The sequence below is a fragment of the Polypterus senegalus genome, chromosome 10 (genome assembly GCF_016835505.1).
Source record: "Polypterus senegalus isolate Bchr_013 chromosome 10, ASM1683550v1, whole genome shotgun sequence".
NCBI lineage: Eukaryota > Metazoa > Chordata > Cladistia > Polypteriformes > Polypteridae > Polypterus > Polypterus senegalus.
This window is the reverse complement of record NC_053163.1, coordinates 32389883-32402689: the sequence shown is the minus strand read 5'-3', so window position 1 is coordinate 32402689 and position 12807 is coordinate 32389883. Positions and strand designations below refer to the sequence as shown.

The window sequence follows — 12807 nt, the reverse complement described above, 5'->3', positions numbered from 1 at the left end:
ATCAAGATGACGATCAACAAACTGGAGGAGGCAGCCTGGGCGCCACTGAAGAAGGTAGATCAGTATCTGCAGCAGCTCGGGATTTGTCTTCAAAGCAGATGGGGCAGTACAGGTAGTGTGTTACCGGTACCCCATATAATAAGGGAACCCCTAGCGAATTGAGCCAGGATGATTCTGAACAGACTCGAGTAGCAGGGGTCCAACAGCAGACCGGGGGATGACTACTGATCACTTCGTGCGGGCAAAAATGACAGAGGTGTGGGGGAGGGGCTGGCTTGTATGTGTCGGCACTCATGCCGCCCCGCCCAAGAAGACACATCAGTCTCATCCAGGTCGAGAGGAATGCAAACAATGCAGGGTCCCTCTTTTTCCCATAAGGGGATCCAGGCTGTTATTGCTCTCCAAAATAAAGGGAGGCCCTGGAGAAGGAAGACAGGGTCTCCAAACAAGGCGCAGTGTGAGCCTCTGTGCTCACTTGTGGTACAGTGCTGCTCTCCACAGGGGTGGAGTGAAAACCTGAACCTGGCTGGGTACAAGGTGAAGCATAGTTACTTATTCTATTTCCATATCTGGGGGGCACGGGGACATGGAGGGAAGCGCCGGTACTTTGAGTGCCTAAATCTCAGTCATGGGTGGAGACGTTGTCAAGAAAGAGCCACGAGGGATGCCATGAGATGGCGTCACTGCAGTGTCTCCCTGCCATTTTCTTTGGATTCTTTTTCAGGGTGGAACAGTGAACCGGGACATGCCACTGTCCCATCCTTTCAGAAGACAGCCCTAGAGGGATGGGACGCTGTGCCCTATGAGTTTCAGCAGAGGGAAGGTCAGTGTTTGGGACACATGGAGGATGGAAGGACTGGGAGAGAGGCAATACCTCCCCTGGGACACGAGAGGGCAGCCCCCGCTGTGCATCAGGGCTATGGGATTGGAGCTTAGAAACTCAAACCTGTTGCGGCCCATGGCCACCACCAGGGGGCGCCCGGACGATTTCAGAGCCATGGACTGCAGCACTTCCACAATACCAGGAAGTGCTGCCGGAAGAGAATCCAGGCACACCTGGAGTGCTACACCAGGAAGTGCTGCACAAAGATTGTCAAGGAGCACCTGGATACATTTTTCCTTGATTTAGCCCTGTTTCACTGTTTAAAATTACAAATCAAACAAGTCATGTGATTAAAGTGCACATTGCGGACTTTAACACAAGGGTATTTGCATATATTTCAGTCTCACCATGTAGAAATTACACTTTTTGCACATGGTCCCCCCATTTCAGAACACCATAGTGTTTGGGACATCGCAATGGAATGTCTGTTAAAGCCATTACATTTAGTGCTTTGTTGTACACCATGGGCCTCGTGCATATGCACAAAAATGTTGCGTATTCCCATTTCCATGCTCAAATCACGATCTATAAAACCTTAACTTGGCATAAAGCCACGCACATTTTCACAGTAGCTCAAACCCTGGCATATGCAAGTTCTCCTCTCAGTTTTGCAAACTGCGTCAAAGCAGTGCTTTTGTTCCAGTGGTTTATGACACGGCTTTATCATATATACTGAAATTAACCGCATATTGTTTATTAGTTTATGGCATCTGATTGAAATTAACCTGTAACAATATAATGGTCCACGGAATAGCCAAACTATTCCAAGTACCATAGCTACTTTAGCGTTGTTACTCTCTCTGAACCTTCTTCTTCTTCTTTCAGCTGCTCCCGTTAAGGGTTGCCACAGCAGATCATCTTTTTCCATATTACTGTCACTGCACCACTCGGAGTATTTATATCACTGTATCCGAGTGTGGAATCACAGCTCCACAGCAGCTGATCGAAAAGAGAATTATTGGTATACAGCACCTAGCACACGCTGCCTCTTTGAACTGCTCTCATGCGACAAACGCTTCAGAGCCTTTCCTGTACTGACCTTGCGGTTCAGAAACAGTTTCATCCCAAGTACTATAAACGCAATCAATTAGTCTATCAAGTGCTCCTTGTAGAACTGTTTGTACTAGTACAATTACTTCACTGTAAACTTGCAAGACAGTTATAATATTGCACAACCTGAGCCACTTTATAAAGCACGTATTTGCATATGACGACGATATCATTTTTTAGATGAAATGCAGCAAAATATGTTTAGTATATTATACAGATTATACAGATAAAACTTTAACTTTATTTAAATAATCTATATTGTTAATTATTAAACATGTGAGGACACGGTGTTGCAGCGCTAGCAAGAAGCTGGCGCTCTGTTCACGAATTTTTTTTCCTGCCTCGCGCTGTATTCTTGCTGGGGCTGGCACAACACTGGAAGAATAGATGGGATATAATAATTAAACACGTACTAAGAAGATTCGCCGTTCTCAGCTTACAGATGGCTTAACGTCTATTACAGAGCTGATTGTGTGGCGATTTGAGTATTTGGAGAAAGAAAAGGAAGGACAGGAATTGGGGGTTAGTACGTTTGAGAGAGACAGTACTGCCGCAATAAATTATTTTATCGAAGGTCACGCACAGCGCAACAAACATCTTGCATGAGGCATGAACAATCTCTGGACCGGGCGCCAGCTCGTCACTATCACTGCGCCACTGTGTTCTCATATTTAATACATGCTTTAATTCCTATCATCATGAAAATAATATCAAGTACACACCTCAGTATTTAAATTACTCAGAGAGCTGTAATATCATGAATGTAATGGATTCCGTGTCCTGTCAGAGGAAGAGAAAGCCTGTTTAAGAAGCACGTAGTGATTCACAGCACATAGAAAAACATATACAAAACAAAGCATTTAAACTGGTTATGCTTGTTCATCTTGGTCTTCTCTGTGCACCACAAGATCTTTTTTCACAGGAGTAAATCATGGAATAATGTGCCCTAGTCCCAAACATTATGGAGGACACTGTATATATGTCTATATATATATATGTAAAAATACTGAGACAAACTATAAAACAAGATTACAGTTAAAGGTCAGCCACACAATCATTAATACAGCCAACAGCTTGCTGAATCTAGCTACTGAGAGGATTACTGAAGTAACTTGAAAGTATATATATGTTGTGATGGGTGGCCTTGGCCATTACTGGGCGGGGACACCTCCTGAATGGAAGGACCGGGGGAGAGCATCTGTGGAGCACTACCTCCCCTGGGATGCTAGAGGGCAGCCCACCTAGGTGGCTGTGGCACCACGGATTCCCGCAGGGCACACCAGGACTTGGAGTTTGGTACAGGCTTGTTGGGTTCCATGGGGGCCGCCAGGGAGAGCTGCGGTGCGATTCAATGGATTTCCACCATGACCACCTGTAGCACTCCCAGGTGCTGAATAAAAGGAGCCACTTCACTCCATTCGGGGAGCCAGTGTCAGGAGGAGATGGACGAAGCTTGCTGGGAGAGGAGTGGAAGCAGCAGAGAAAGAGAGAAGGAAGAAGAGGACTGAGCGATATGTGTTTTGTGCTTGATGCACTGTGTTGAGACGGGAAGCAAAGGAAAAGCGGTCCCCTGAGAAATAAACATGTGCTGGTTTCGACTTGGGCTTCTGTGCCTGTCTGTGTCTGGGTAGCTGAATGCCCCAGGTATTCCACAACTTATAGAATATATATATATATATATATATATACACTACGCGCCGTAATATACGGCGGTGTAAGAATAGGAACGGAAAACAGTGAGAAAGGAATTCAGAATTCAAGAAGAAAGAAATACTTCTTGAAAGACGCAGTTGTGAATAGGTGTTTTGCTGAAGACGACAGATAATGAGTTGAAAGACCTAACCCTAGAAAAAGCCACGTACAACTGACCATGGCTGAAGACTGGTTGTTGTAGATTAACGCAGCATTTCTCGATTCCTGTTCCTTCTTTTCCAGACCCTTCCACACCTGGTTCGTCCTGCTTCCTCTTCAAACCCTGTCCCCCCCGAACACGCAGCCCACAAGGCATTTCTTGATTCCTATTCCTCCTCTTCCAAACCCATCCCCACACTGGCTACGGTCTCCCATACGCCCCCACACTGCTTTTCTCGATTCCTATTCCTCCTTCCGCATTCCCCGTTCCTCTCTCATCGCCGAAGTGAAAGGTCACGCGGTCAGGCTAGATATAGGGTGGTGACGTGACCGGTTTTGAAGGGGAAGCAGGACGAACCAGAAGAAAAATATATATGAGATATTTATTCTAGGGGGTTTTGCCCCCTACTCGCTTCACTTCAAAGTGTCTACACGAGATGATCACGTCTCAATCTAAAAGTTTTTTATATAATACATATATATATATTAATAGGTGGCATTGTGGTGCAGTGGGTAGTGCTTCTGTCTTTTAAATACAACATCTGTGATTCAATACCAGTTTGCACATTCTCCTCCACACCAAAGATATCCAGGTTAGATTAACTTGATATTCCAAATTGGCCAGGGTATTAAATCGATTGATTAGTGCCCTATCTAGGACTGTTTCAAAACCTTTGCCCAGTGCTGCAGGGACTGGTTCCAGTCCCCAAAGATTTGTATTAAGACGGTTTTAGAATGAGATTAGAACATTTGAACAAGATAAAAAGTGAGCCTGCTGATGCTCACTCACAGACTGTCTATCTATTAAAACAGTTTAATATTCAGACAGTGTCTTTAGTCAATGAGCCATCCAGCCTTTGGACATTTTTCTTAACCAAGTCTGAGCTTAAAGCCAAAATCTAAGCCATAGAAAAGACATTTATCCTTATTTCTGATGTATCAGTGTAATTACTTTGCAGCTATTTATTCAAAGCTGTTAAATCAGCATTAAAAGTCAAGGTAAGTGCTTTTTTCATTAATATTTAAGCATTTTGTCCTCTGCTTCCTCCTTTATGCTGTGTGTGGGTGTTTTTGGGCTAGAACTGTATCATGGACTAAAAAGAACCTATTTATCAAGTAGCATGTGCTTCCTAAAAGATACTGCCCACTGGTATCCCTGTAACTCTTAGCCCCAGTCACTATTTTAAAAGGTCATGTCTCTGAGGCAGCTTCTAGGGTAGCAATGAGAAGTGAAGCAACATGACACCTTTAATGGGCTGAGTATTAATCTGTTCAAGTATCCAATAAAAGGTATCACTTGCTTCACTTTCACTGCATCCATAAATGGCTAACATGGTACATCACTCTTCTGTTTAATGTAGCAAAATCCCTATGTGATCTCTCTGGTGCTACCTATTAGCCCACAGAACGTGTTAAAACCTTCAAACAGTCCTCCAACTTCCCTATCTAACGGTACTGTTCACCAAGAATTTGTTTCACTCATTTTTTGTCGCTGAAGGACCTATCAAGCCATAACAAGGCCATCTGTCCATACTAACATCCAAAGTACTTTGTTGTTCTTGATGCCAGTATTCTCTCTCAGCAATTTGACAGGTTATACTGCTGGCGCTGTGTCAAAAAGTGCCACTTCTGACCTTGGTAATTCTTTACAATAAATGCAAAATAAAAAAATACATATTGAAAAAGATATATGGGATGGGTAAAAGTAAGTTTACAATTTGTGAGCACACAGAACACAGTTTATTCCTGTATTATTATTTATTTATTGTTGCATTATTTATTTGTATTATTTGACTTGGATTTGTCTTCTTCTTCATATTATTATTAAATTGTGCTTGAGTGTAGCAAGTAAACTATGAGAATGTGTAAATAATGAAGGCCAGCAATTGTGAGCACTTACAAGATTATACCTACAGTAAGTGCACTGTGCCATTGTGGCATTCTTTATAAGGCTAATGGGTTAATAAAGATGTTATAATAATCATAACCTGCAGCATCTCTTTTCCCATACAAACAACCGTAATCCTACTTTTGCCCACCCTTGTATATTATTAACACTAAACATGAGTCATCTATAAGTAGAAAATGCACATGCAATCAAAGAAGGGCTCCTTAAATCAATTTACTGACACAACATAATCCAATTTAGTGACCCAGCAGATTGTAGTGTATCTTACCAACACTAGGCAGAAGGCAGGAACCAGCCCAGCACAGGGCACCAGTCTCTTGCTTCACATTGCCACAAACACTGATATACTCAGTGCTGTATATTGCTTGGACAAATCAGGATAAAAGGTTTTCACTAAAGTTAATTGGTGGCTTATAAATGGTGACCACATAATTGTAATGTTGCCAGGCACCAAGCATATACTTCTTTAGAACAAATGTGGGGGTGATCTTGCAACAGAAAAAGAGATGCTTAACATAAAAACTAAATACATTTATACATATTTATTGAATATTATATTATTAAAATAACATCATAATAGGAATTTTAGCACATTACAGTATTAATAAAAAGGAATAATCTGTTTTCTAATTATTCCCCTGACTAATCCTAAATGAATTAGAACAGTCTGCGCAGCAAAAAAATCTGGAGCTACTACACACTGTCGCCAGTCCTAAGGGGTAGTCATTTAGGTTGGTTTCATAACATCTTACATTCTCTGTTAATAATTAACACAATGTAGAAGTTAATTCCAGTTTATACACATAAGCAGATATGAATATTTATATGATTTTCCACATATTTAGGTTCTAATATTTTTAACCATAAATTGATTATAAAAGACAAAACTGCTCATGCATGGATGGTGGGCTTGCATTTTTAGATGCTGTGACAATATCACAGAGAGTAAATGCAACACACCAAGATTATTTAGTTCATTGAGCTCATTTGGACAGCTGGTATCACTTTTGCTAGTTTTCATCTTCAGTAGATTCATACATTAATAGATAGATACCACACCTAGTTAGTCTAATTCAGGGTTGAGCCCATCTCTGCATTAGTGAAACAAGGTATTAATCAAAACTGGATATGCACCCATCTACAGTTGACATTTAACCACACATAAGGAGGATGTGAGGAAAAACTGGGGTAACTGACCAAAATCCACACAGACTTGGGGAAAAGTGCAAGTTCTATACACTCTCTCAATCCAGGGATTTAACCCCAGTATTGGTGCTAACCGATGTGGCACCTTACTGTCATTATGAATTCAGCCCCCTAAAAGTTCCACCTATTTAACCAATTATTTATGTTGAACACTCCACAACTTACATCTTGTATGTCCACTAAACAATATCATCTCCAGGCAGAGGAGCAGCTTCAGTGACAGACTTTTGTCACCGTCCTGCTCCACTGACAGACTGAGGAGATCGTTCCTCCCCCACACTATGCGACTCTTCAGTTCCACCCGGGGTAAACGTTAACATTATTCAAAGTTATTGTCTGTTTTTACCTGAATTTTTATTACTTTTTAATTTAATATTGTTTTTGTATCAGTATTCTGCTGCTGGAGTATGTGAATTTCCCCTTGGGATGAACAAAGTATCTTATCTACATCACTTTACTTTTTAAAGGGTTGGGCTAGAGATAACAAAATATATAAAATATGGAGATATACAATATACAGAAATATATTAGGCTGTAATATAAAAAGAACCTTTTTATCAAGCTTCATGTGCTCCCTGGAAGATACAGCCCACTGACACCCCTGAAGCCCTTTGCCCCAAATATCAGTATTTAAAAAGCTTTTAAATTCCTATTTTGAGTCTTTTGTGGCATTAAATCAAATATACTACAATCACCACTAACTAAGCATATCACCATTAACATTTTTATTACAAATTACATTTTATTTCCTTGGTACATTTTTTTTCCTTAGTTTTTTGTGTTGAATGTACAGCAAGAATCGTCATTCGGATGTAGTTTTATCACTAAACTGGTTAGCTTAACATGCATCACAGGTAAATTAATGGAAGGAATTATTAAGGAAAAGATAGAAACACTCATGGCAATAAGAGGCAATAAAACACAACCTCCCCCATGTGAACAAGCTGTAATTCTATGAAGAAGCAACGCAAAATCAGAGTGGCTCATTCAGGAAGCATTATATAAGGTCCCAAATGAGAGTTTGGACATCAAATAAAAAGTGGGAGTTCAGGGTGTAGTGTGTAGATGGGTGCAGAACTGGCTAAAACAAAAAGGAAAGCAGAAGGTTATGGTGTGAGGAACTGTATCCGAACTGAATGATGTTAAGAGTGGTTTTCCTTAGGGGTCAGTGCTAGGGCCCCACTATTTTTAATATATACATAAGTAATCTTGATAGGAATATAAATAACAAGCTTATTAAGTTTGCAGATGACAGCTGGATTGGCAGATAATATAAAATGCTCTGAATCATTACTTAAGGCTCTTGGACAGCAAAAAGGCTTGGGCAGATTTGCAGCATATGAAATTTAAGAAAATAAAAAATGTGAGATTTGAATACACACTGAGAGGTCTGAAAACTTGCAAGCACTGCTTATGAGTCACCGTGAACTAGTCACTGTCAAAATCAAGACAGTGTTCAGTAGCCATTAAGAAGGTTAACAGAATGACATAGTGTACAGTATAGCACAAATGTGTTGACACAACAGTGCTAGAGAAAGTCAAGAGAAGAGCCACTAGGCTGATTTCAGGACCGCATACAAAATTAGTTATGAGGAAAGATTAAAGGAGCTGCACCTTGTCAATGTAAACACACCGAGATTAACAGGACATTGATTAAGTTTTTATAATTAAAGAAAGGAATTTGAACGGTGGATCGAACGTTACTGTAGAATGAAGAAGAACATGGGGACACAGTTTAAAAGTTAAACGTCGCATAACCTTTAGAAAAAATTCTCCTCCACACAGAAGAAGCACAGACACATCGAACAGGTTCCCAAGTAGTGGGATAGACAGTAAGGCTTTGGTGGCCTTCATAACTTAATGCTATTTTGGCGTAAATAGGTGGAAAGGATGACGAGCTTTATCGGGCTCATTGCCTGATCTCGTCATAACTTTTTCCAGGGTTCTAACATCTTGGGTTAAAACAACCCAACAAGTAAAATGCAGTATTAATCAAGTTTTCTGGCGTGTATTTTTATATATTTTAAACAGGCATCTTTTTTAGGTCTGGGGAAGAGATTGGTGTATCCAGTTGCTTACTGAACGCATCCAAACAAAGGCATTTCGATTAGGTGGTTCCTGCTGTTGCTGTAGTAGTGTTGTTAAATAATGCGCACTCACAGGTGTATTTTCTTTTGCTTTCCCTTGCAGGATCGCTTCAGTTCAGTGCAGGTAGCCAAAATCTTTCCTTGTGTCAGTTTTATACAACACTGCACCTCCCGTCTTTAAACGAATGAGAGAGGCGCGTTTCATCTACGCAGCGTACATTGACTATGCTTCCATGTTGTACTATAATAAACCTCCCTCAAACAGAACCTCAAACACCTGAACATTGCTAGACAGGAAGCGGAACTGAAGTCTGAATGAAAGTCTTGTGAGAAGACACGATAAAGAACACCTACAGCACCTGAAAATCCATAACAGGTAGTCGCTACGCCACTGCTTCCTACCCCAGCTCAGGTAGCCATTTTTTATCAGGATTTCGGAGCGCCCCTCCCTTTTGTGTACACAATTCACAGCTGCTTCAGCATTGGAAGACGCGTCACCAAAAACGGGCTTTCCGATTGGTTGGCTCTCAGCGGCGGCGTGCGTCAGGGGTGGGACTGTCAGTGGCGAGCCGAACCTCCAGACCCGCAGTCCCTTGAATTCGCTGCCAGAAAAAAACCGAGAAGATGGCGTTGAACAGAAATCATTCACAGTCCGGTGGAGTGTTGGTGGACAACGGTGAAAGGTAAAAAAAAACCAAAACCAACTAAACCAGACGTATTGACTATATCTGACATTGTTATATAAGAGCTTTCTTAAGCTTATCATGTATTAAGTACTGTTTTTGGTACATTTTCAAGTGAGCAGTGCTGGTGAAAGTGCTGCGCATTAGGAACAGGACTGCAAAGTCATGTGGTCCAGTGACTGATCAGTCTAGAACCTAGTCACCGAGAACACAAAATTGCCAGAAATACAATTGGTGAATCAGTGAAGGGGGTGGTCGTGGTGAATCTTAATGATCGCTACTTCCAGAGTTTATTTCTTATTTCAAAATTAATGTAATTATATTGACTTATTTACAACTAAGTGCTGGTGATTATATTTGCACTAAGGACATAGGCAGTTTGACCGAGTGCAAGTTTTCTGTTTACGGAAAGCAAGAGTACTTAACTTAAAATTTCATAATTGTGTTATTTCTTCATCGAGATTCAAGTGTACCTGCCTGATCCGTGTTAGGTTGTGTTTAAGCTAAAAAAAGACCCCTACACGACCCCCACCTTCTTGTTCCAGGGGGTATAAAACCGCCCCAAAAACTCTACCAGAGGGATGACTAAACAGAAAGTAATTTGCAAGCGGTGGCTACACTATTTGCCTCCAGATAGCGGTGATACTGACCTGCTTGGATTAATGTTTTGTATGAAAGCATGGGCTTATCGGGAAGCAGAAGGCCTAAATAAGTTAAATAAGTAATAATAATAATAATACAAGTTAAAATGACAGAGTGGTTACACTACTGAGTTATACGAGTCGACCCGTAATACATTTTGTAATGTTGAAAGGGGCGAGGGTGGTTGATTGCAAAGTTTTGTGTTTTTTCTTTACCATGATAGATATGTTTCCACTACTGCAGAGCGCATTACAAGTCAGGTAAATTTATTACGTGGGTTAAATATTTTTGTTTTGTAATTTTTTTTTAATTAAATAGTACGTACTAACGTTACTGCTGCACCTCACAGATAGATCTTCCAGTTTATGTAGAAGCATAGGCAACTGTCATGTTCTTAGTGTTCACACTATGTATTTTTTTCAGAACGTCATAATTATTAATAGACTCCATATTTTCACGGAATGTTGAAGCTGAAGTAGTAGAACCGGTGGTTATCCCAATAAGTTAATCCCGCCTCCATCCTCGTCTGTCTTATTTGTTTGGCTTCCTTTAATATCAATCTATGAGTCGCTCGGTTGTGATTGGTCGAATTAGTTGTCCTTCAAACCGAACACGAGACATTGTATTCAATCCGGATGTAAACAAGCCCCTTTCTGGCAGTCATATGACTCACCAAGAGAAAATCTAAGAGTGCAATTTATAGATTAAAATGTATGATCGGTCAAAAATCATTTATGCCATCTGTGCTGTTCATGGACTTGACTCATTTTTAAAGTGTCATCAAGCATTTATTTTCGTTATGTGTTTCGTATAATACAATTTTGTCAATATTAAATGTATACTGTCAGACCTAGCGGCCAGCCATAGGTTTTCGTTTATTATATTTAAGCATCGCGGAGAGTCTAAGCCTAAATCAGCTGCAGTGAATACATGGACAGAAACTAGCCGTCCTTCTCGGAGCATAGTTGCAGTCACACCCACACTCACTCACACACAAAAGGTTTAGATATGCAGGGTAACCGACTATAAACGGCTTGTGGGTATCGCATGGAATCGGAGTACTTTCAAAAGGGGAATTAGGGCGAAAGAAAAGAAAATCGCTGATGTAGGGAAATTGATTGGGTATGTATTATAAAGGTACCATGCTAAAACCTAGCAATATACAGTGTGTATTTTTGGCAAATAATCAGGAACACCTATACACCTGCTTTCCCATGCATTTATGTGATAGGCCAATCACGTGATAGCAGTGCAATACATAAAATCATACAGGTATAGAGCAGAAGATTCAGTTAATGTTCACGTTAAACATCGTCACAGTGATTTTGACTGTGGCGGGATTATTGGTGAAACATGGGAAAGTTGTATTAATTCTGTATCTCCAGAACGTCTTCGATTTTTTTTTTATTTTATTTTTTTTTTTACACACAAAACTCTCTGCAGTTTACCCAGAATGGTGTTAAAAATATGAAACATCCAGTGAGGGCAGTTCTGCAGACAAAAAACACCTCGCTGCTGAGAGAGTTTAGAGGAGAATGGTCGGACTGGTGGAAACTGACAGAAAGGGTACAGTAATTACGGTAACTGCTATGTACAACTGTGGTGAGCAGAAGAGCATCTCAGAATGCACAATACATTAAACCCTGAGGTAGATCGGCTTCAAGTGCAGAAGGCTGCATCACTTTCCCCTCCTGTCAGCCAAAAGCAGAAAGCTGAGGCTTTAGTGGCACAGGCTTACCAAAACTGGACAGCTGAGGACTGGAAAAATGTAGCCTTGTCTGATTAATGTTGATTTTTGCTGAGGCACACAGGTGGTTGGGTCATTGGCACCAACAGCATGAATCCATGCACTCTGCTTGCCTTGTGCCAGCCGTCCAGACTGGTGGTGGTATAATGGTGTAGGGAATATTTTCTTCTCATGCTTTGGGCCCATTAATACCACTCAGTCTTTGCTTATAGACCACAGTCTGTCTTGTTTCTGACCACATGCATAACTTCATGGCCACAATTGTCTTCAAATGGCTTATTCCACAATGATATTACACCATATTAGCATGAACTGGATACCCAAAGAATGTTTCCAACATCTTGTGGAAGACTCTCTCTGTTCTGACAGCAAAAGTAGGCCCTACCCAGTATTAGTATAGTGTTCCTTATAATTTGCTCAATTGAGTGTGTGTTATATGGGCAATGCTTTGGTATGTATTATATGTATGCATATGTACTCAATTGGTATGTGTATTATAAAAGTACTATGCTAAAGCCTTACGATATTATTCATGCACTATGTAGTGCTAGAGGAAATTTGTTATTTTGGTAAATGTCTAATGTAATTTGTGAAGGTGATGGCTAAAACTAAAGTATATTGTGAAAGTATAGCGTGGCAAGTACATATTGTCAAATTCAAGAGTAAGTTCGTTGCCAGTAGTAACACAACATTTTCAGCCCCACTTAATCAAATTATTCCTGAAGTTGGTGCTAACATCCATTGCAGTG

The 12807-nt window shown here is 40.7% G+C and overlaps 1 protein-coding gene across 2 annotated transcripts in view; it reads left to right on the top strand.

The window, feature by feature from the left end:
• The first annotated feature begins 9540 nt into the window (after nt 1-9540).
• Nucleotides 9541-12807, top strand: part of wbp2nl (WBP2 N-terminal like) — a 47516-nt gene continuing 44249 nt past the window's right edge. For both annotated transcript variants that reach the window (XM_039765654.1, XM_039765653.1), the window contains exon 1: nt 9541-9669. In XM_039765654.1, coding sequence (XP_039621588.1) covers nt 9611-9669 — 59 coding nt within the window. In that variant the 5' untranslated portion in view covers nt 9541-9610. The remainder of the gene's footprint in view (nt 9670-12807) is intronic.